Below are 23,562 nucleotides of genomic sequence, written 5' to 3'. Positions count from 1 at the left end.
CCCCTCCCTTCCTCAGGACGGCATTGCATCCTGGTGCCCCCCCGCTGCCAGAGTCACTGTCATCAGTGTGTTGCCTTCTGGCATCTCTTCTTCATCATCCTCCTCCTCTTCGTCCTCCTCCACTTCCCCTTCCTCCAATTCTGGAAAGGAAAAAGATTGTTAGATATTACATCTCATTATCATTCTCCTTCCTCCAGTTCTGAACAGAAAAAAGATTGTAAAATATTTCAACTCATTATTATTCTTGTAAAATATTTCAACTCATTATCATTCTCCTTCCTCTAATTCTGGAGAGAGATTAAACATGTTTACTGATCCATAAACCATTAAAAGTCACACCCCCCCCTTCCCCCCAGAACAGCTGCATCAATATGAATTAGTCTGACCTGCTGCTTCCAAACTTATGGTTCAAGACACTAAATTACTATGGCTTATCGCTTCTGAACCATGATTTTGAATACTAAATCAGTACGACTCACTACTTCCGAACCATGATTTTCAACGTTAAATTCACTTGACCCACTGACTGCTTCCAAACCATCATTTTAAATAGTAAATTAATAACTAACTTACTCATCGCTTCCGAACCAGCTAGGCGTTTGTTCTGGTGTGTCCGGGTGTGTTTGGACAGGTGATCACTCCTCATGAACCGTTTGTTGCACTCTGGACAGTGGAACTTCTTTTCACCTGTTGACAAAACAAGAAACCCAGATAACAACCAAAATACAACACAAAACACTGACACCTGACCCAAAGAAATGTTTGGTACATTTCCCTCAGTTACACAAGGAAGTAGAACTGCTGATGATTACTGTGAATCATAACAGTGAAAGCTCTTTATCACCTTGGGGCAGTGATTATAATAAATCATCAGAACATTGATTCATTTGATTATCACAGTGGGACAGTGATCACAGAAAATCATCAGAACAGTGACAACTCATTCATTATCACAGTGGGGCAGTGATCACAGTAAATCATCAGAACAGTGACAACTCATTCATTATCACAGTGGGGCAGTGATTGTAGTAAATCATCAGAACAGTGACAACTCATTATCACAGTGGGGCAGTGATTGTAGTAAATCATCAGAACAGTGACTCATTATCACAGTGGGGCAGTGATCACAGTAAATCATCAGAACAGTGACAACTCATTATCACAGTGGGGCAGTGATTGTAGTAAATCATCAGAACAGTGACAACTCATTCATTATCACAGTGGGACAGTGATTGTAGTAAATCATCAGAACAGTGACAACTCATTATCACAGTGGGGCAGTGATTGTAGTAAATCATCAGAACAGTGACAACTCATTATCACAGTGGGGCAGTGACTGTAGTAAATCATCAGAACAGTGACAACTCATTCATTATCACAGTGGGACAGTGATTGTAGTAAATCATCAGAACAGTGACAACTCATTATCACAGTGGGGCAGTGATTGTAGTAAATCATCAGAACAGTGACAACTCATTCATTATCACAGTGGGGCAGTGATTGTAGTAAATCATCAGAACAGTGACAACTCATTATCACAGTGGGGCAGTGATTGTAGTAAATCATCAGAACAGTGACAACTCATTCATTATCACAGTGGGACAGTGATTGTAGTAAATCATCAGAACAGTGACAACTCATTATCACAGTGGGGCAGTGATTGTAGTAAATCATCAGAACAGTGACAACTCATTATCACAGTGGGACAGTGATTGTAGTAAATCATCAGGACAGTGACAACTCATTATCACAGTGGGGCAGTGATTGTAGTAAATCATCAGAACAGTGACAACTCATTATCACAGTGGGGCAGTGATTGTAGTAAATCATCAGAACAGTGACAACTCATTATCACAGTGGGGCAGTGATTGTAGTAAATCATCAGAACAGTGACAACTCATTCATTATCACAGTGGGACAGTGATCACAGTAAATCATCAGAACAGTGACAACTCATTATCACAGTGGGGCAGTGATTGTAGTAAATCATCAGAACAGTGACAACTCATTCATTATCACAGTGGGGCAGTGACTGTAGTAAATCATCAGAACAGTGACAACTCATTATCACAGTGGGACAGTGATTGTAGTAAATCATCAGAACAGTGACAACTCATTCATTATCACAGTGGGGCAGTGATTGTAGTAAATCATCAGAACAGTGACAACTCATTCATTATCACAGTGGGGCAGTGATTGTAGTAAATCATCAGAACAGTGACAACTCATTATCACAGTGGGGCAGTGATCACAGTAAATCATCAGAACAGTGACAACTCATTCATTATCACAGTGGGGCAGTGATTGTAGTAAATCATCAGAACAGTGACAACTCATTCATTATCACAGTGGGACAGTGATCACAGTAAATCATCAGAACAGTGACAACTCATTCATTATCACAGTGGGACAGTGATTGTAGTAAATCATCAGAACAGTGACAACTCATTATCACAGTGGGGCAGTGATTGTAGTAAATCATCAGAACAGTGACAACTCACTCATTATCACAGTGGGACAGTGATCACAGTAAATCATCAGAACAGTGACAACTCATTCATTATCACAGTGGGACAGTGATTGTAGTAAATCATCAGAACAGTGACAACTCATTCATTATCACAGTGGGGCAGTGATTGTAGTAAATCATCAGAACAGTGACAACTCATTCATTATCACAGTGGGACAGTGATCACAGTAAATCATCAGAACAGTGACAACTCATTATCACAGTGGGGCAGTGATTGTAGTAAATCATCAGAACAGTGACAACTCATTATCACAGTGGGGCAGTGATTGTAGTAAATCATCAGAACAGTGACAACTCATTATCACAGTGGGGCAGTGATTGTAGTAAATCATCAGAACAGTGACTCATTATCACAGTGAGGCAGTGGTGGCCATATGGCAAAGTATGAGATCAGAACGATGTGTCCACCAACTGGAGTCCAAATACAGACAATAATTTTTATTCTCCTCTGCACTTGACACTGTGGTGGTCTGGATGCTAATCTTCCATATGGGACAGACATTGTGGTGGTCTGGATGCTAATCTTCCATATGGGACAGACATTGTGGTGGTCTGGATGCTAATCTTCCATATGGGACAGACATTGTGGTGGTCTGGATGCTAATCTTCCATATGGGACAGACATTGTGGTGGTCTGGATGCTAATCTTCCATATGGGACAGACATTGTGGTGGTCTGGATGCTAATCTTCCATATGGGACAGACACTGTGATAGTCTGGATGCTAATCTTCCATATGGGACAGACACTGTGATAGTCTGGATGCTAATCTTCCATATGGGACAGACATTGTGGTGGTCTGGATGCTAATCTTCCATATGGGACAGTACAATGATGTCTTAGGTACAGCATGAACTGAACACCCGTAAAACAACCCATGGCAACAAAGAGGTTGTCTCTGGCAAAATTCTAAAGGACAATCCACCACAATACTGTACAATGCACTACAATACACTGCAATGCACTAATCAGCACTGACCTGTGTGTGTCCGTTTGTGTCGCTGGAGTTCATCTGATCGTGTGAACCGCTTCCCGCAGTATATCCAGTTGCACACAAACGGCCGTTCTCCTGTGTGCCACCTGTCAACAGTCACCAGTTGGTTTTTTGTTGTTGTTTTCTTCTTTTTTTCTTTTTTTTTTATTCACAAAGGTGAAAACACATCCATCAGATCATGAGAACAAGGTAAAAACAACAATGTTAAAGCAAGTGACAAGCAGTATAGTTACAATCAACACAGAACTAATGACGCTTTGCCGATATCATGACAGGAAATGCTGAGTACAGCCTTGTCATGTAGTCCCAAACCTGAAATGGACCTCCACAGCAGCATTGTCATCCTCCTCCTCCTCCTCCTTCATCATCTATATAAAGAAAAAGTCCTGAATTATGTGGCCTTTCATGCCCTGCTCTCATGGTGACCTCAGTTTCAATGTCTCTCCACTTTCGTGCTTGGGGTGAGTTTTGTCATGGTCTTCATTGTCTCGAGTTTCTGGGGAACTGTTGCTAGAGAAACGTGGTGGTGGTCTCCAATCCGGGGGCGGGGGTGGGGGGGGTGGGGGGCTCACTCACTTTGGCTCTATGACTAAGCCATTATTGTTCTCAGAAGGGGATGTAGTAGGTGGTGTCCTGAACAAGTTAAACCAGAACAGGCCTGATTGAAAACCACAGAAGTGACTCAGCAACAGTGCAGGGTCTCCTCTGGTGTGCGGCCTCCTGGTGACCTAACATCAATGGTTCCCTGTAAGTTGCTGGTGCTGGGACTGAGACCGATGAACTCAGATGAGGCCAGGTATGAGGCCCTCAAAATGAGTGGTGCTGGAGTGATGCCACCACTATCACACAGAACACAGAAGTGACAATTTTCTTTCTGAACTTTTCACATTTTTGGCTATCCCATCCTCAGCAGGTTTCCAGTGGCATCGGCTCCACTCCGCTCTTCCAGTTCCCCATACCGCCACGTCTGCCTTCTGGTCAGTATGTTTGTTTTATTATGTCCATTATCTAAGAAATTCTTTTAACTGGGCGGTACAGGAGACATTGCCATCACCTCAGGCACACCACAATTCTTTTAATTCAGTGGTAAAGGAGACATTGCCATCACCTTAGGCACACCACAATTCTTTTAATTCAGTGGTAAAGGAAACATTGCCATTACTTCAGGCACACCACAATTCTTTTAATTCAGTGGTAAAGGAAACATTGCCATTACTTCAGGCACACCACAATTCTTTTAATTCAGTGGTAAAGGAGACATTGCCATCACCTCAGGCACACCACAACATGTAGCTATTTTGTCCTAATCTGCACAGAGCAACCTAGACAAGGCTGACTGAGACTGAAACTGTCGTTTCAATGTTTCTTTTATGTTCATTCTAGTTAATTCAGTGTCCACTTCAGAATATTCATGACACAAGCCAGTCAAAGAAGTGCATGTCACTCACTGTGGTAATGCGCTCCATGAAGGGAGAGCTGCTTGACTTTCACACAGAGAAATCTGCTGTAACAAAATCAATACAACAAACAAAATTCTTTTGAACAGTAATATACCTTAAATGCGCGCGAAGATGAGAGGTCTTGCCGTAGACCTTTCCACAGCCCGGCATGTGACAGAGATGCTGCTTCTTCTTGTTGTCCCCACTAGTGTTTCTGTGGACAAGTGTCAGTCATACATTTCTTCAAAATTAGTCATCACACATAACTGTGAAGCAAAAACATTCCACAACCACGACTACTGACTGGTCCCTGGCAACGCATACGCTGCTCTGAAGATGAAGATGTACACACACACACACTCACGTACACACACACACTCACACACATACAAATGCATCCTATGGAATAAATGGAATCAAACACACCACCATACGCTGAAAAACAGTAAAGCATTCCAAGAAATATCAGCAAACAAAATTCATACTGTTTCTGAAACCTCATGTCACATTTTCTAATACCCTAAAACAAAATGACATCAGATCATCTTCATGAGGTCCAGTGTGGTGCATGGTGGTGTGTCAACAGATCTTCATGAGGTCCAGTGTGGTGCATGGTGGTGTGTCAACAGATCTTCATGAGGTCCAGTGTGATGCATGATGGTCTGTCAACAGATCTTCATGAGGTCCACTGTGGTGCATGATGGTGTGTCAACAGATCTTCATGAGGTCCACTGTGATGCATGATGGTCTGTCAACAGATCTTAAGGTCCAGTGTGATGCATGATGGTCTGTCAACAGATCTTCATGAGGTCCACTGTGGTGCATGATGGTCTGTCAACAGATCTTCATGAGGTCCAGTGTGATGCATGAAGGTCTGTCAACAGATCTTAAGGTCCAGTGTGATGCATGATGGTCTGTCAACAGATCTTCATGAGGTCCACTGTGGTGCATGATGGTCTGTCAACAGATCTTCATGAGGTCCAGTGTGATGCATGATGGTCTGTCAACAGATCTTCATGAGGTCCAGTGTGATGCATGATGGTGTGTCAACAGATCTTAAGGTCCACTGTGATGCATGATGGTCTGTCAACAGATCTTAAGGTCCAGTGTGATGCATGATGGTCTGTCAACAGATCTTCATGAGGTCCAGTGTGATGCATGATGGTCTGTCAACAGATCTTCATGAGGTCCAGTGTGATGCATGATGGTGTGTCAACAGATCTTCATGAGGTCCAGTGTGATGCATGATGGTCTGTCAACAGATCTTCATGAGGTCCACTGTGGTGCATGATGGTCTGTCAACAGATCTTAAGGTCCAGTGTGATGCATGATGGTCTGTCAACAGATCTTCATGAGGTCCAGTGTGATGCATGATGGTGTGTCAACAGATCTTCATGAGGTCCAGTGTGATGCATGATGGTCTGTCAACAGATCTTCATGAGGTCCACTGTGGTGCATGATGGTCTGTCAACAGATCTTAAGGTCCACTGTGATGCATGATGGTCTGTCAACAGATCTTAAGGTCCAGTGTGATGCATGATGGTCTGTCAACAGATCTTCATGAGGTCCAGTGTGATGCATGATGGTGTGTCAACAGATCTTCATGAGGTCCAGTGTGATGCATGATGGTGTGTCAACAGATCTTCATGAGGTCCACTGTGGTGCATGATGGTCTGTCAACAGATCTTAAGGTCCAGTGTGATGCATGATGGTCTGTCAACATCTTCATGAGGTCCAGTGTGATGCATGATGGTGTGTCAACAAATCTTCATGAGGTCCAGTGTGATGCATGATGGTGTGTCAACAGATCTTTATGAGGTCCTGTGTGGTGCATGATGGTCTGTCAACAGATCTTCATGAGGTCCACTGTGATGCATGATGGTCTGTCAACAGATCTTCATGAGGTCCAGTGTGATGCATGATGGTCTGTCAACAGATCTTCAAGAGGTCCAGTGTGATGCATGATGGTCTGTCAACAGATCTTCATGAGGTCCACTGTGGTGCATGATGGTCTGTCAACAGATCTTCATGAGGCCCACTGTGATGCATGATGGTCTGTCAACAGATCTTCATGATGTCCAGTGTGATGCATGATGGTCTGTCAACAGATCTTCATGAGGTCCACTGTGGTGCATGATGGTCTGTCAACAGATCTTCATGAGGTCCAGTGTGATGCATGATGGTCTGTCAACAGATCTTAAGGTCCAGTGTGATGCATGATGGTCTGTCAACAGATCTTAAGGTCCAGTGTGATGCATGATGGTGTGTCAACAGATCTTCATGAGGTCCAGTGTGATGCATGATGATGTGTCAACAGATCTTCATGAGGTCCAGTGTGATGCATGATGGTCTGTCAACAGATCTTCATGAGGTCCAGTGTGGTGCATGATGGTCTGTCAACAGATCTTCATGAGGTCCAGTGTGATGCATGATGGTCTGTCAACAGATCTTCATGAGGTCCTGTGTGGTGCATGATGGTCTGTCAACAGATCTTCATGAGGTCCTGTGTGGTGCATGATGGTGTGTCAACAGATCTTCATGAGGTCCAGTGTGATGCATGATGGTCTGTCAACAGATCTTCATGAGGTCCACTGTGATGCATGATGGTCTGTCAACATCTTCATGAGGTCCAGTGTGATGCATGATGGTCTGTCAACACATCTTCATGAGGTCCACTGTGGTGCATGATGGTCTGTCAACAGATCTTAAGGTCCACTGTGATGCATGATGGTCTGTCAACAGATCTTAAGGTCCAGTGTGATGCATGATGGTCTGTCAACAGATCTTCATGAGGTCCAGTGTGATGCATGATGGTGTGTCAACAGATCTTCATGAGGTCCAGTGTGATGCATGATGGTGTGTCAACAGATCTTCATGAGGTCCACTGTGGTGCATGATGGTCTGTCAACAGATCTTAAGGTCCAGTGTGATGCATGATGGTCTGTCAACATCTTCATGAGGTCCAGTGTGATGCATGATGGTGTGTCAACAAATCTTCATGAGGTCCAGTGTGATGCATGATGGTGTGTCAACAGATCTTTATGAGGTCCTGTGTGGTGCATGATGGTCTGTCAACAGATCTTCATGAGGTCCACTGTGATGCATGATGGTCTGTCAACAGATCTTCATGAGGTCCAGTGTGATGCATGATGGTCTGTCAACAGATCTTCAAGAGGTCCAGTGTGATGCATGATGGTCTGTCAACAGATCTTCATGAGGTCCACTGTGGTGCATGATGGTCTGTCAACAGATCTTCATGAGGCCCACTGTGATGCATGATGGTCTGTCAACAGATCTTCATGATGTCCAGTGTGATGCATGATGGTCTGTCAACAGATCTTCATGAGGTCCACTGTGGTGCATGATGGTCTGTCAACAGATCTTCATGAGGTCCAGTGTGATGCATGATGGTCTGTCAACAGATCTTAAGGTCCAGTGTGATGCATGATGGTCTGTCAACAGATCTTAAGGTCCAGTGTGATGCATGATGGTGTGTCAACAGATCTTCATGAGGTCCAGTGTGATGCATGATGATGTGTCAACAGATCTTCATGAGGTCCAGTGTGATGCATGATGGTCTGTCAACAGATCTTCATGAGGTCCAGTGTGGTGCATGATGGTCTGTCAACAGATCTTCATGAGGTCCAGTGTGATGCATGATGGTCTGTCAACAGATCTTCATGAGGTCCTGTGTGGTGCATGATGGTCTGTCAACAGATCTTCATGAGGTCCTGTGTGGTGCATGATGGTGTGTCAACAGATCTTCATGAGGTCCAGTGTGGTGCATGATGGTCTGTCAACAGATCTTCATGAGGTCCACTGTGATGCATGATGGTCTGTCAACATCTTCATGAGGTCCAGTGTGATGCATGATGGTGTGTCAACAGATCTTCATGAGGTCCAGTGTGATGCATGATGGTGTGTCAACAGATCTTCATGAGGTCCAGTGTGATGCATGATGGTGTGTCAACAGATCTTCATGAGGTCCAGTGTGGTGCATGATGGTCTGTCAACAGATCTTCATGAGGTCCAGTGTGATGCATGATGGTCTGTCAACAGATCTTCATGAGGTCCAGTGTGGTGCATGATGGTCTGTCAACAGATCTTCATCAGGTCCACTGTGGTGCATGATGGTCTGGCACATTTGTTCACTGATGTGATCAGTGTATCTTGTAACAACACCTCATTTCCATGGCTTGTGATCAGTGTATCTTGTAACAACACCTCATTTCCATGGCTGGATTTCTTTCCAGTTTCACCCGGAGTGTCCATGTCTTGTACACATACAGGAACATGGAATGTATGTGTCCACAGAGGGGTCTGATCTGGTGTTCCACGGAGATGATAATGTCCTTCCATACAGGTTTCAGTCTGGACAGTGCTGATGCTGTCTTTGCTGGCCTTGAATTCTTAATTTGGATCCTTCATTGCAGGTAGGTGAACTGTTGAACATTTCCTACAGCTTCTGTCCCTGGGCAGTGCATATACAAACTTTTAAAACAAAAACAAGAAAAACAATCAAAAAAAAAAAAAAAAAAAAAAAAGGAAAAAAAAAAAAAAAGAGAAATGAATGAGCGACAGTGAGCTCCTGACCTGCCAGAGTCCTGACAGTTGGGACAGCTGCAGGCCACACGCTTCAGGCGGCGACTGCCGGGGGTGGAGGAGGTGTCAGAGGGGGAGGGGGTGGTGGCGTTGCCCCCAGTACCAGAGGCCCCCGGACTGGCGGCCAGGGCAGGCTGGGGCTGAGTGGTGGCCACGATCTGCCACTTGCTGGGGTCATTGGGGTCCTGCTGCAGCTGGGTTGTGGCTGGAAGGCACACAGTGAATCATAGGTGGATGGATGGATGGATGAAATGCTGGTTGTGGCTGGGACACACAGTGAATCATGGGTGGACGGATGGATGGATGAAATGCTGGTTGTGGCTGGGAGACACAGTGAATCATGGGTGGATGGATGGATGGATGGATGAAATGCTGGTTGTGGCTGGGACACACAGTAAATCATGGGTGGATGGATGGATGGATGGATGAAATGCTGGTTGTGGCTGGGACACACAGTAAATCATGGGTGGATGGATGGATGGATGGATGAAATGCTGGTTGTGGCTGGGACACACAGTGAATCATGGGTGGATGGATGGATGGATGAAATGCATGAAAGAATGGCTGAATGAATGGATAAATCACTTAAATGGGTGAATGAATGAAATGAATGAAAGAACAAATGAATGAACAAATGGACAGATAGAAGAATAAATTAAATGGATGAAAGAATGAATGAATGGATGAATGAATGAACTGAATGAAAAAATGAATGAAAATGAATGTATGAAAAATGAATGAAATGAATCAACAAATGAAATGAATGAAAGAATGAATGAATCGATTCAATGAATGAATGACCGAATGAAAGAATGAATGAAATCAATAAAGCAATGAATGGAATGAATGAAATGAATGAATAAAGCAATGAATGGAATGAATGAAAGAAAGAATGAATGAATGAAACGAATGAATGAAATGACTGAATTAAACAAATGAATGACTTTATACAGTCTAACCATGGAGATATTAGCATATTGGCCGACTTAACCATCTGCTGTTGTGTTAAGACACGTAGAGTTGTACACCAGATATATATTTACACTCATTACATGTATCACTATGTAAATCTGATGGAAATAACGTTGCTAGTAAGTTCAAACAGCAAGGGCGAGTAACACCTCATAAAAGAAATTTTATGCTTACTCACAAACATGAGTCATACATATGGAGAAAAAGAAAAAAGACAGAAAGAAAAAATGAAGAGCACTGGTCACTTTAGATTAATCATCACAGAGCCAGGAGCATACCAGATCTTAGAGAAGCAAAGTTATTATTAATTCAAGTGCTGTTGTTGAGAGTTGATGGGAATGGAATATGTATTTAGAGGTTAGTGAGGGGGGAGACTGAGAGAGAGAGAGAGAGAGAGAGAGAGAGAGAGAGAGAGAGAGAGAGAGAGAGTGTGTGTGTGTGTGTGTGTGTGTGTGTGTGTGTGTGTGTGAGTAAGTGTGTTTAAGAGACTTTCATACAATGCAAAAAAGAATTTATCAATAAACCACATATTGATTTATATCAGAAAATAAGTAATAACATAAGCTTTTCTTTGGAAGAATATTCTTGAATCTGTTCAAGGTTTTTTTCTTTTTTTGTCTGATGTTTAAGAACTGCCCTGTAAAAGCATTAACACAACACTCTGATGCCTTCTACCAATACAAACAATAATATTCAAGAAAGAATAAATGAGAACAATGACATCATAGTAATAATGACATATAAATAAGATTTCCATAAATGATTAATTATAAGATAAACAACAGCAGCAGCAGCACGACAGAAAGATAACTTCTTCCCCTCCTGTTCTCTGAATAACCTCAGCTCTCAGTCTCCAGCCAGTTCCGGAACACCAATACTCACAGATGATCTGGGCGCCTGCAGGCAGGGCCTGTGTGGCCTGATTCTGGGCAGGAGCTGGTGCCATGGCAACAGCCTGGCCAGGTGTCACCGGGGTACTGGTGCCACTGCCTGTCACTCCTGCCACCTGTGTCCCCCACCAGTCATGTTCACTGTTTGATCATTGTGTATGTCATGAACCCTCTCACCCCCACCACCTGTCACCCACCAGTCATGTTCACTGTTTGATCATTGTGTATGTCATGAACCCTCTCACCCCCACCACCTGTCACCCACCAGTCATGGTTCATTGATCATTGTGTATGTCATGAACCCTCTCACCCCCACCACCTGTCACCCACCAGTCATGGTTCATTGATCATTGTGTATGTCATGAACCCCTCACCCCCACCACCTGTGTCCCCCACCAGTCATGTTCATTGATTATTGTGTATGTCATGAACCCCTCACCCCCACCACCTGTCACCCACCAGTCATGTTCATTGATTATTGTGTATGTCATGAACCCTCTCACCCCCACCACCTGTGTCACCCACCAGTCATGTTCATTGTTTGATCATTCTGTATGTCATGAACCCTCTCACCCCCACCACCTGTCACCCACCAGTCATGTTCATTGTTTGATCATTCTGTATGTCGTGAATCCACCCCCCCCCCCCCCAACCCCAAATCAGCATTCACTGTTTGATCATTGTGTATGTCAAGAACCCTCCCCCACCCCAATCAGCATTCACTGTTTGATCATTCTGTTATGTTGTGAACCCCCCACCCCCACCCCCCCTCAATCAGCATTCACTGTTTGATCATTCTGTTATGTTGTGAAAACCCCCACACACACACCCAATCAGCATTCACTGTTTGATCATTGTGTATGTCAAGAACCCTCCCCCACCCCAATCAGCATTCACTGTTTGATCATTCTGTTATGTTGTGAACCCCCACCCCTCCCCACACACACACACCCAATCAGCATTCACTGTTTGATCATTGTGTATGTCAAGAACCCTCCCCCACCCCAATCAGCATTCACTGTTTGATCATTCTGTTATGTTGTGAACCCCCCCCCCACCCCTCCCACACACACACACCCAATCAGCATTCACTGTTTGATCATTGTGAATGTCAAGAACCCTCCCCCACCCCAATCAGCATTCACTGTTTGATCATTCTGTTATGTTGTGAACCCCACCCCCCACCCCTCCCCACACACACACACCCAATCAGCATTCACTGTTTGATCATTGTGTATGTCAAGAACCCTCCCCGCCCCAATCAGCATTCACTGTTTGATCATTCTGTTATGTTGTGAATCCCCCCCCCCCCCCCCCAATCAGCATTCACTGTTTGATCATTCTGTTATGTTGTGAACCCCCCACCCCTCCAAATCAGCATTCACTGTTTGATCATTCTGTTATGTTGTGAACCCCCCCCCCCACACACACACACAAACACCCCCCCCCCCCCCCCAATCAGCATTCACTGTTTGATCATTCTGTTATGTTGTGAACCCCCCACCCCCACCCCTCCAAATCAGCATTCACTGTTTGATCATTCTGTTATGTTGGGAACCCCCCACCCCCACCTCTCCAAATCAGCATTCACTGTTTGATCATTCTGTTATGTTGGGAACCCCCCACCCCCACCCCTCCAAATCAGCATTCATTGTTTGATCATTCTGTTATGTTGTGAATCCTCCATCCCCACCACCTGTGTCACCCAGCACATTCAGCATTCATACTTTGATAATTCTATTATGGTGTTATTCACATTATACATAATTTGTTGTAATTCAAAATACATGTGCTACTTTCATCTTATTCTTTTTCTTGTTTTTTCCCCCAAACAAACCTTCAGATGCATGTTACTTTTCCCCCAAATGGTTGAAAAACATTAATGGACAAAGCACACATGTGACAATGTAAACTATGCTGGGTAAGAGAAGCAGAGCATACATGTCAGCTTTCCATGGGTCATGAAAACAACAACACAGCTAGCAAAACCGTCATGACGCAAAAGCCCACACATACAGTGATACGCCAGTCAAGGTGGGACTTGTTGCCCACTAACCCAAAACAACATACAGGACTTGTTGCCCACTGACCCAAAACAACATACAGGACTTGTTGCCCACTGACCCAAAACAACATACAGGACTTGTTGCCCACTGACCCAAAACAACATACAGGACTTGTTGCCCACTGACCCAAAACAACATACAGGACTTGTTGCCCACTAACCCAAAACAACATACAGAGCTTGTTGCCCACTAACCCAAAACAACATACAGAGCTTGTTGCCCACTAACCCAAAACAACATACAGAGCTTGTTGCCCACTAACCCAAAAGAACACACAGGACTTGTTGCCCACTAACCCAAAACAACATACAGAGCTTGTTGCCCACTAACCCAAAACAACATACAGGACTTGTTGCCCACTAACCCAAAACAACATACAGAGCTTGTTGCCCACTAACCCAAAACAACATACAGAGCTTGTTGCCCACTAACCCAAAACAACATACAGGACTTGTTGCCCACTGACCCAAAAGAACATACAGAGCTTGTTGCCCACTAACCCAAAACAACATACAGAGCTTGTTGCCCACTAACCCAAAACAACATACAGAGCTTGTTGCCCACTAACCCAAAACAACATACAGAGCTTGTTGCCCACTAACCCAAAACAACATACAGGACGTGTTGCCCACTAACCCAAAACAACATACAGGACTTGTTGCCCACTAACCCAAAACAACATACAGGACTTGTTGCCCACTGACCCAAAACAACATCAAGAAGAAAAAGAAGCAGAGCAGTGGAGAAGGAGGACAAAATGATGACAACGAAGGAAAAGAAGATTAAGAAGAAGCAGCAGCAGAAGAAACGAAGAAGAAGAACAGCAGCAGGTGAAGAAGCAGGAGAAGAAGGAAAAGCAGAAGCAGAAACACCTGTTGTGTTACCTGCTGAATGGGGGTGGCAGCAATGCCCTGGATGGCACCTCCTGATGCCAGGGCCACAGCACTGAGGTTCTGCAGGGCAGCGGCCCCACTGATGATCTGGCCCTGGGGTGTGATGGCCTGCAGCCCCGACAGACCCCCAACCGGCTGGAACCCCTGCAGACCCTGCAGGTTCTGCACCTGGAGGTTCTGTGAGGGACACACACACACACCTTGGCATTCTTCTTTATTATAGGTGACAAACTGCACGTTCTGATGGGTGACTAACTGCAGGTTTGAAGGGTGACTCTATTTACAGGTTTGAAGGGTGACTCTATTTACACGTTTGATGGGTGACTCTATTTACAGGTTTGATGGGTGACTAACTGCAGGTTTGATGGGTGACTCTATTTACAGGTTTGATGGGTGACTCTACAGGTTTGATGGGTGACTCTAATTACAGGTTTGATGGGTGACTCTAATTACAGGTTTGATGGGTGACTCTAATTACAGGTTTGATGGGTGACTCTAATTACAGGTTTGATGGGTGACTAACTGCAGGTTTGATGGGTGACTCTAATTACAGGTTTGATGGGTGACTCTAATTACAGGTTTGATGGGTGACTCAAATTACTGGTTTGATGGGTGACTCTAATTACAGATTTGATGGGTGACTCTAATTACAGGTTTGATGGGTGACTCTAATTACAGGTTTGATGGGTGACGAATTGCAGGTTTGATGGGTGACTCTAATTACAGGTTTGATGGGTGACTCAAATTACTGGTTTGATGGGTGACTCTAATTACAGATTTGATGGGTGACTCTAATTACAGGTTTGATGGGTGACTCTAATTACAGGTTTGATGGGTGACTCTAATTACAGGTTTGATGGGTGACTCTAATTACAGGTTTGATGGGTGACTCTAATTACAGGTTTGATGGGTGACTCTAATTACAGGTTTGATGGGTGACTCTAATTACAGGTTTGATGGGTGACTAACTGCAGGTTTGATGGGTGACCCTATTTACAGGTTTGATGGGTGAATACAGGTTTGATGGGTGACTCTAATTACAGGTTTGATGGGTGACGAATTGCAGGTTTGATGGGTGACTCTAATTACAGGTTTGATGGGTGACTCTAATTACAGGTTTGATGGGTGACTAACTGCAGGTTTGATGGGTGACCCTATTTACAGGTTTGATGGGTGACTCTAATTACAGGTTTGATGGGTGACGAATTGCAGGTTTGATGGGTGACTCTTTATAAGGTTTGATGGGTGACTCTAATTACAGGTTTGATAGGTGACTAATTCCAGGTTCGAGGTTTGATCGGGGGCTACTTAAGAGTTTTGATGGAGGACTTTAATCATTAGAGTTTTGATGGGTGACTACTTAAGAGTTTTGAAGTTCTGGGAGGGGCACACACACATACACCTTGGCCATCAAGTTATTCATTATGGGTGACTGTTTAGAGGGCTTTTTCATCTCAGAAAAAATCATTCACAACCCCAGGGTGGGACTGTGGAGGCACCACTGCTGACTCTATCATGTGGTCAATCTTGGGCAGGAAAACTTGGCGGAGACTATCCCTCTCCAAGATTGACCACAGCCCAGATTCTCCTCCTAACATGCTTTTTGGCAGCAGTACATGTCCAAAGCAAAACCAAACAAATAAAAATATTTCAAACTTAAAAGATAATTAAAAGGCACCAAACAGAAAAAGCTATACAGATTATTGAATCCTCATGCACCTCCATTGCAGTCAACCATATTGCATTGAAAGTATCTCCTAATGCTACACACACAAGTGCACACAAACACACACACCACATACACACACAGACATACACAGAGTATGCAACTACTAAAATATATAGCACTTAAGAATTCACAAAATAAAATGCCATCAGGCTAACAATACCTAATCCTAAGGCAGCACTTCCATAGCTCTTATTAAGACTAATAAGAGGCAACACGAACAACTTTTAATTAATTCAATTACTAAATCAATAGTTAAAAACTTCCAACCACCCCAACTGCATCAGCATATATATTCCAACTGTCAATCACTGTCCCCCTCCCCCTCAACAAGTATACCTCCAGGCCTTGGGTCACCCTCCCTGACCCATCCCCTGCCTACACACACACTGTCCGTCAGTGGATAGAATGGAGTTATATATTCCAACTGTCAATCACTGTCCCCCTCCCCCTCAACAAGTATACCTCCAGGCCTTGGGTCACCCTCCCTGACCCATCCCCTGCCTACACACACACTGTCCGTCAGTGGATAGAATGGAGTTCTGAGGGTCCACATCAACACTGTTAATGTTATGTAAACCAGTATTCTTATAAATTATGGTATACTACAATATAACATTATTTTAATGAAATCAGTATTCTATAATCATTTGCAGGGTTTAGGTTTCATGTTGGTCATTGGTGACTGACACTGACTGACAGATACAATTTTGAAATGACCCATCAATGTGACAGCTGGTCTGTCACTGGACTTCTTTTTGTGTGTAAAATCGGTCATGTTAAATGGGTTTTTGTACATTTCTCTTATTCTCCTGCAACATGATCTTGATTGCAGTTTCAAACTGAAAAAAAGAAAAAAGAAAAAAGAAAAAAAAATCATTAGTTTGTTGCTCTGCAGTTTGGTATTGAGTGAACAAACACTGAAAAAATAATCAAAACTTCTACCAAGCAGTAATGGGTACATTTACATAAAGGCACTCTTGCATGCATACTGTAAACTGCACCAGAATACAGTGCCAATTTTGATTTTTATTCCCCGTCAGTTTCCTCGATTCAAACTGAAGGTAGCTTCGACATGTGGAACATTTTTCTGTAAGAGCTCAACATCTGCATTGTGGAGAATGCACAATGCTATTACTGGTATCAGACCAACACAATTCACAATAACTCTGTAGATCTGATGTTGTTCACCTGTACCACTTTGCTTTTGTTCCTAGTTTTTCCTTTGTAGGCACACACACACACAGTGACACACAGACAAACACACACAGTGACACACAGACAAACACACACAGTGACACACAGACACAAACACACACAGTGACACACAGACAAACACACACAGTGACACACAGACACACACACACACAGTGACACACAGACACACACACAGTGACACACAGACAAACACACACAGTGACACACAGACAACACACACAGTGACACACAGACACACACACACACAGTGACACACAGACACAAACACACACAGTGACACACAGACAAACACACACAGTGACACACAGACACAAACACACACAGTGACACACAGACAAACACACACAGTGACACACAGACAAACACACACAGTGACACACAGACACAAACACACACAGTGACACACACACACAGATATAGAGAAATGCATATGACTGCTTCTGATGATCCCATTCTCTAAATTTACATGAAAACGAAAGAAAAAGAAAATATTAGTTAGCTTTGGACTGACAACTTAGAAGAAAACACACAGACCTAGTGAGTATAAACATACATGCCAATGGACAACTACGCCCATTCATGCCTGGAGTTGACAACCTCAGCAAGAGGCTTCCTTGCCTTGTTAAGGAAAATGCAAAGCATCAAAATTGACACATGTACTGTGTAGACAAGCTGGAAACACTGTAGAAGTTAGTCTCTTTTGCTTGTGGTATGCATTTGTAGGAACGAAGAGACCATATAAATGAAACGTAAGTTGATGCCCTAAAAGTACTCCTGTACAGAGTTGAAGGTGTTAAGCCTTAATCCACTCAGTGCCTCTGTACATTAAATTTGTGTGTTAGTCTGTCACTCTATGTATCTGTAGTGTCTAAAAATTTTAATATATTAAACGAAATTTTTTATATGAAAGCTTTTATGAAATGGGAAAATAGGTTAGGTACTCAGATTGACTGGAAGAAAACACTGAAAAAGATAAATAGAATCAAAGAAATAAAGATGAAATGGTTTCAGCTTAGAATATGTCATGGAATTTTAGTATCAAATATTGTCCTAAAAAACATGGGTGTAGCTGACGATGACAAATGTAATTTCTGTTATATTGAAAAAAGACACAGTGCAACATTATTTATGGTTTTGTCCGGTTTCGCAAACTTTTTGGCAGGACTTTAATAAGTTATTTACTTATTGAGAGAGAAATGTGAAAACTGTGAACGACTGTCATTGAACTTTGAATTGGCATTGTTTGGAACTGATGATAAAAATACAATGGATGATACTTTAGATTTAATGTTATTATGGGCAAATTTTTTTATACATAGGAGCAGAATCAATAAATAAAACCAACTCTGCAAGCATTCCTGCTTGACCTCAAGTATAGATCATACAAGTTAGAAAAGCATGTATACACAATGGAAATGAATTACTGTGATTTTGTTAAAAAATGGCTACCGTACTCTGTTGGTAATAGAACACTTAGTAAAATGAAAACTGTCATCATAATACAGTATATGATGCATGTTTGATAGAATTTTTCCCTCAGAAATGAATATACTGCAAAATCTGACATGTTTGTACATTAATTTTGATAAAAGAAGTAAGCTGCCACAGGTAATGGATAACATAATTATATTAATCCTTTAATAACACTTTATAAAAACAACAACAACAACAACAACAAAACTGGTGCTCCTTGAAGCTATGTCAACATAGCACATTTGGTATCTTATCTTGTTCTTTATTATTTGTTATTGTTCTTCATCTTATTATTACTATTATAAGTATTATCATATTGAAAAATAACCCTTGTATCTCAACAAATAATGATTTTTTTCGATGATCATTGATGGACCAAATATTTTTGCTATGTGAATGTTGAATCACACTGATGTCATGAAATGTCAAAATATAACCTGGTGTACAAGGGGAAAAAATGTTAATATATACTCTCCAGGGAAAAGTGTCGGTTGATGGGTTGGCTACAGCAAAAAACAAGATACATCACAGCTTGAGTTACTCGACTTGAAAGATTTTCTTTCTATTTTCCCCAAGTAATATCTGCTAGTGTTTGTAATTACCATAAAAGTGAATTCATCTGGAAGTGGAAGCAGTTTCCTAATAGTTTTAACTTTATTTAATTCAGTGGAACAGTGTCTAAGAGTAAGTAAAAGGCAATAATCTTATATATATTTTCTTGCAAAACACAATAAAAAAAAATTACTTCTTTTCTTCTAAACTGCATCATCTGCAAAAAAAACACAACAGAAACAAAAAAAACAACAAACAAAAAAAACAAAACAAAAAAAAACACCCCAAAAAAGTGTGGTCTAGTAATCTAGACTTTTTCAAAGAAAAACTATCATACTACTACTTATATTAGTTATAATAATAACACCACCACCATCATATATATATATATATATATATATATATATATATATATATATATATAAAATAAGCATAAGGTCAAGCATTTGTAGTTTTTACTGACACAGTCAAATACTAAATACTAGCATCTTGATCAGTCAATGGGCTCAATAAACAAGAAAAAAACATTAAGACTCACTGGAAACAGAAACATAATTACTAATCAAAAAACCCCAACTAAATAAGGTCAGGCATTTTTCATTTTACTGACACTGTCAAATACTAAGAGTAAGTCTGAATCAGTCTATCAATGTACCACCTATTCTATGGGCTCAGTTATAAACAAGGAAAAACATTATGATCACTAGACAGAAACAAAAATAATGACAATATAATGATAAGTAGTAGCAGCAGAACCAGCAGTAGTAGTTGTAAGCTCAAGCATTTTTCTTTTAACTGACAGTGACAGTCAAATACTATGAGTATGACGGTCTCACTCAGTCAATGTGTTCAATAATTAAACAAGGAAAAAATACTGACTCAACAAAAACACAAAATAATAAGGTCTGGCATTTTTCTTTTAACTGACACAGTCAAATACTACGAATGTAACTGTCTCTGAATCAGTCAATGGGCTCAACAAACAAAGAAAAACATCATGATCACTAAAGACAAACAGACAGACAGGAAACTGAAACACACAGCAGCTGAAAGAAAGAGCAGATCACACTTGCTCACTCAGACAGACAGGAAACTGAAACACAGTACATACATGAAGCAGAAAGAGAGAGCAGATCACACTCACTCACTCAGACAGACAGGAAACAAACACAGTACATAGCAGAAAGAGAGAGCAGATCACAAACACTGACTCACTCAGACAGACAGGAAACAAACACACAGCAGCAGCAGAGAGAGAGCAGATCACAAACACTCACCTGCAGGAAGTTCTGAGGCAGCAGCTGTCCCTGAAGGTTCTGGCCTGTGAGTAGTTGCTGCCCACCGCCAGGCAGCACTGTGGAGATGACCGAGTTCTGCTGCTGGGTGGAGGCTGTGGTGGCTGCTGATGACCCTGCTGTGGTGGAGGTGGCTGAGGTCATGGCGGGCTGGGGGAAGGAGGTGATGGCCATGCCCTGGGAGGTCAGGATCATCTGACCCCCTCCAGCGTTCAGCACATTGGCGGCATTCACAGGGATGAGCGTGGCCATGCCGGCCTGGTTCTGGGTCAGGGCCAGGTTGGCGATGGTGTTGGAGTTCATGGCCTGGTTGAACAGCAGGTTTTGAGCCTGCTGAGCACTCAATAGGTTGTTGGCTTGAGCCGCAGCCACAGCGTTGGCCACCGCCTGGTTGCCGTTCTTGTCTGTCTTATCCGGCGTTTTGCTGTTGACACCGGTCCCATCGTCGCCATTGGTGGTGATGGTTGGAATGTTGAGTGTTGTGGTTCCATTGGGCTGTGCCTGGGTCACGTTGGTCTGTGTTGGCGTCAGAGAAACAATGCTTCCGTTGCCCAGCGTGGCAGTCTGCTGAAGGCCCGCAAAGCCTTGCATGGGGAGCTGCACTGTCTGCAGCACGGTCTGACCGTTGATGGACACCGGGATCTGCACCACACTGGGCACCTGCTGCACCTGAACACCGCCCAGTGTCTGCACCCCCTGCATCATGCCTGCTGGACCCGCCGGCCTCACCGCCTGCTGCAGTCCACCCAAGTTGACCAAGTTCCCGCCAATATTCACCACATTGGCAGCAGCTCCCATGCTTGGTGCTGCAGCAGCAGCCAGCCCCATATTGGGAATCATGCCAGCACCACCACCCAAACCCTGGGCTCTGATGATCTGGCCTGAAGGCGTCATCAGAGTGCCTCCACCTGGCAGGAAGGCAGCAGCCTGACCTGCCGTGTTTCCCGCACCCACTGACGCCAAGACCAATGCCTCCTGCCCGTCAATATTCACTGTCTGGTAGGTCGGCATGGCGTTTCCCGGAATCATGTTGTACGTAATCTGACCCCCGGGCCCCGCTGTCGCCACGATCTGAGGCCCGGCAGCCTGTTGTATCAACTGTCCGGCAAGGTTGGCCGCAGCTCCCACTGGCACTGCCGCTGTTCCAGAGACGCTGGTCACAGGCTTGCCGTTGGCGTCCACGATGGCTCCTGTGGGCAACTGAACCCACCCCTGGGTCACAATCTCTCCGCCGGTGGGGCCAGTACCTTGCCCCGCCCCAATCAGGCGCACAGACGCACCCCCTCCTGCTTGTGCGAACTCTTCTTCGGCCGGCGCTCCAATTTTGCTGCAAGTCGCGGCCAGCATCGCCAGTGGAGACGGCTGGGCATCCTAAAAGGCGGAGTCATAAGACGTGGGTGTTAATAATCATGGCGGCCAACGAGCACGATGTGACAAAACGCGTTAATTATTATCTCTAAAACCACGATCGCTTACCTGGTTTGAACTGGCAGGTGTCACATACTCCTGGTTAGATCGTTTGGAATTATTGGAGGTCATCTGTGTGATGTTTTCGGACGTATATTTTCAGATTTACAGAAACAGATGTAGAGAACCTGACACTGTGCCAAAAGCCACAACAATGGTCGAGCACTCCTCTGCGTCTCGTGGCCCTTCCTTCCTTTTTTCCATATTGAAATTCCTACGCGTCTAAATCCTGCCTAGTCATGATCTAATTGTAATCTCGAAATCAACAAAACGTTGTAGAACGACGAAAAATACTATCAAGCTATCTCTGCAAGACAAGATAACCCCGAAAGAAACAACTGTATTACAGAACTATTTAACTACGCGGATGAATCCACGGGAAGAGAGTGTTCATACGCGACTCCACCAAGGCTTGATTGACAGATTCACCACCCAGCGCAACATATCAAAGGAATGTGTCTCGTCTCCTCCCTCTTTCTTCGTCGTGTTGTCAGGCTTCTTGTTATTTTAACTGATCAGCAAGAAACGATTTAGGCATATTTGCTGTTCCCTCCAACCAAGAAGAAACGAAAAACAAAATTGTCTTTGTCTCTGAAGTCACCCAGGATGCAACGAGCCAGCTTTTGTTCGTTCACGTGGGCTTTTACAACACCGTGCCCAAAATAGCCAGGCGGGAGCACGCCGCGAGCTATCGACCTGTATGCAAATAAGCTGTGGCAAGCGGGAAAGGCCACACAGTGGGTCGGCAAAGTGCAAACGGAGGGCGTGGCGGTTTCCGTTACATTGTATTGTAACTTCAGTGCCATAAAAACCCTTCTCAGACCAACACACGTCAACCAGTTTGCCGGATCTCGTTTCAGCTCTGTATTGAATGCTCCAGTTTGTGGCCAGGGAAGAAGAAAAGGATGAAGTAGATTTCCGGTATATTACTTCTTGCTGACGTCATTGTCACAGACGACAAGTCAGTGAACTGACGGGCTGACTGCTGTTGGGGATTTGTCAGTTTGTCATGTCAGCAGCAGTGCCGTCGTTCAGTTGCATTTATGTCTGATTTCAGTCACTGTTCGCCGTTGAAAAACAAAGCTAATTTCAGTATTAGTAGCCAACTCCGTTTGTTGAGCACTTTTCATCAGGTCACAGCAGTCCAGCTAGAACTTGGTCCAGGATCTCCATCCTGACACTCGAAATATGTATTGCCTGTGTCGTGTTGCCTGACAATGTATGTCTCTTCGCTAAACTGTCGATGAGTCACTGAGTCAGTTCATCACGAATTAGATAGCTTTTTTTTTTTTTTTTTTTTCAAACAGCCTGTACGTTTGTGATTGCGTTGTGGCATGCAACAGAAGGCCACACGTGCTGTTTGACAGCCCGGGGAACAGGGCGTGTTGGCGCATTAAGCACTGAGGCTTCGTGACAAGCTTTGTGGAATATCAGGGCAGTTCTCTG

The 23,562-nt window shown here is 43.5% G+C and overlaps 1 protein-coding gene across 1 annotated transcript; it reads right to left on the bottom strand.

The window, feature by feature from the left end:
- On the bottom strand, positions 1-23,491 carry LOC143292354 (uncharacterized). The gene is made up of 9 exons (XM_076602547.1): positions 22,126-23,491; positions 20,632-22,020; positions 14,377-14,562; positions 11,419-11,542; positions 9,556-9,769; positions 5,078-5,176; positions 3,509-3,609; positions 574-687; positions 1-140 (listed from the first exon to the last, which is right to left on the bottom strand). The coding sequence occupies exons 1-9, from the start codon at positions 22,186-22,188 to the stop codon at positions 13-15; spliced, it is 2,418 nt and encodes an 805-aa protein (XP_076458662.1). The 5' UTR covers positions 22,189-23,491; the 3' UTR covers positions 1-12.
- Positions 23,492-23,562: the final 71 nt, after the last annotated feature.

The sequence above is a fragment of the Babylonia areolata genome, chromosome 18, assembly GCF_041734735.1.
Source record: "Babylonia areolata isolate BAREFJ2019XMU chromosome 18, ASM4173473v1, whole genome shotgun sequence".
NCBI lineage: Eukaryota > Metazoa > Mollusca > Gastropoda > Neogastropoda > Buccinidae > Babylonia > Babylonia areolata.
Note: the sequence above shows the minus strand (reverse complement) of the source record. Positions and strands in the feature narration are given on the sequence as shown.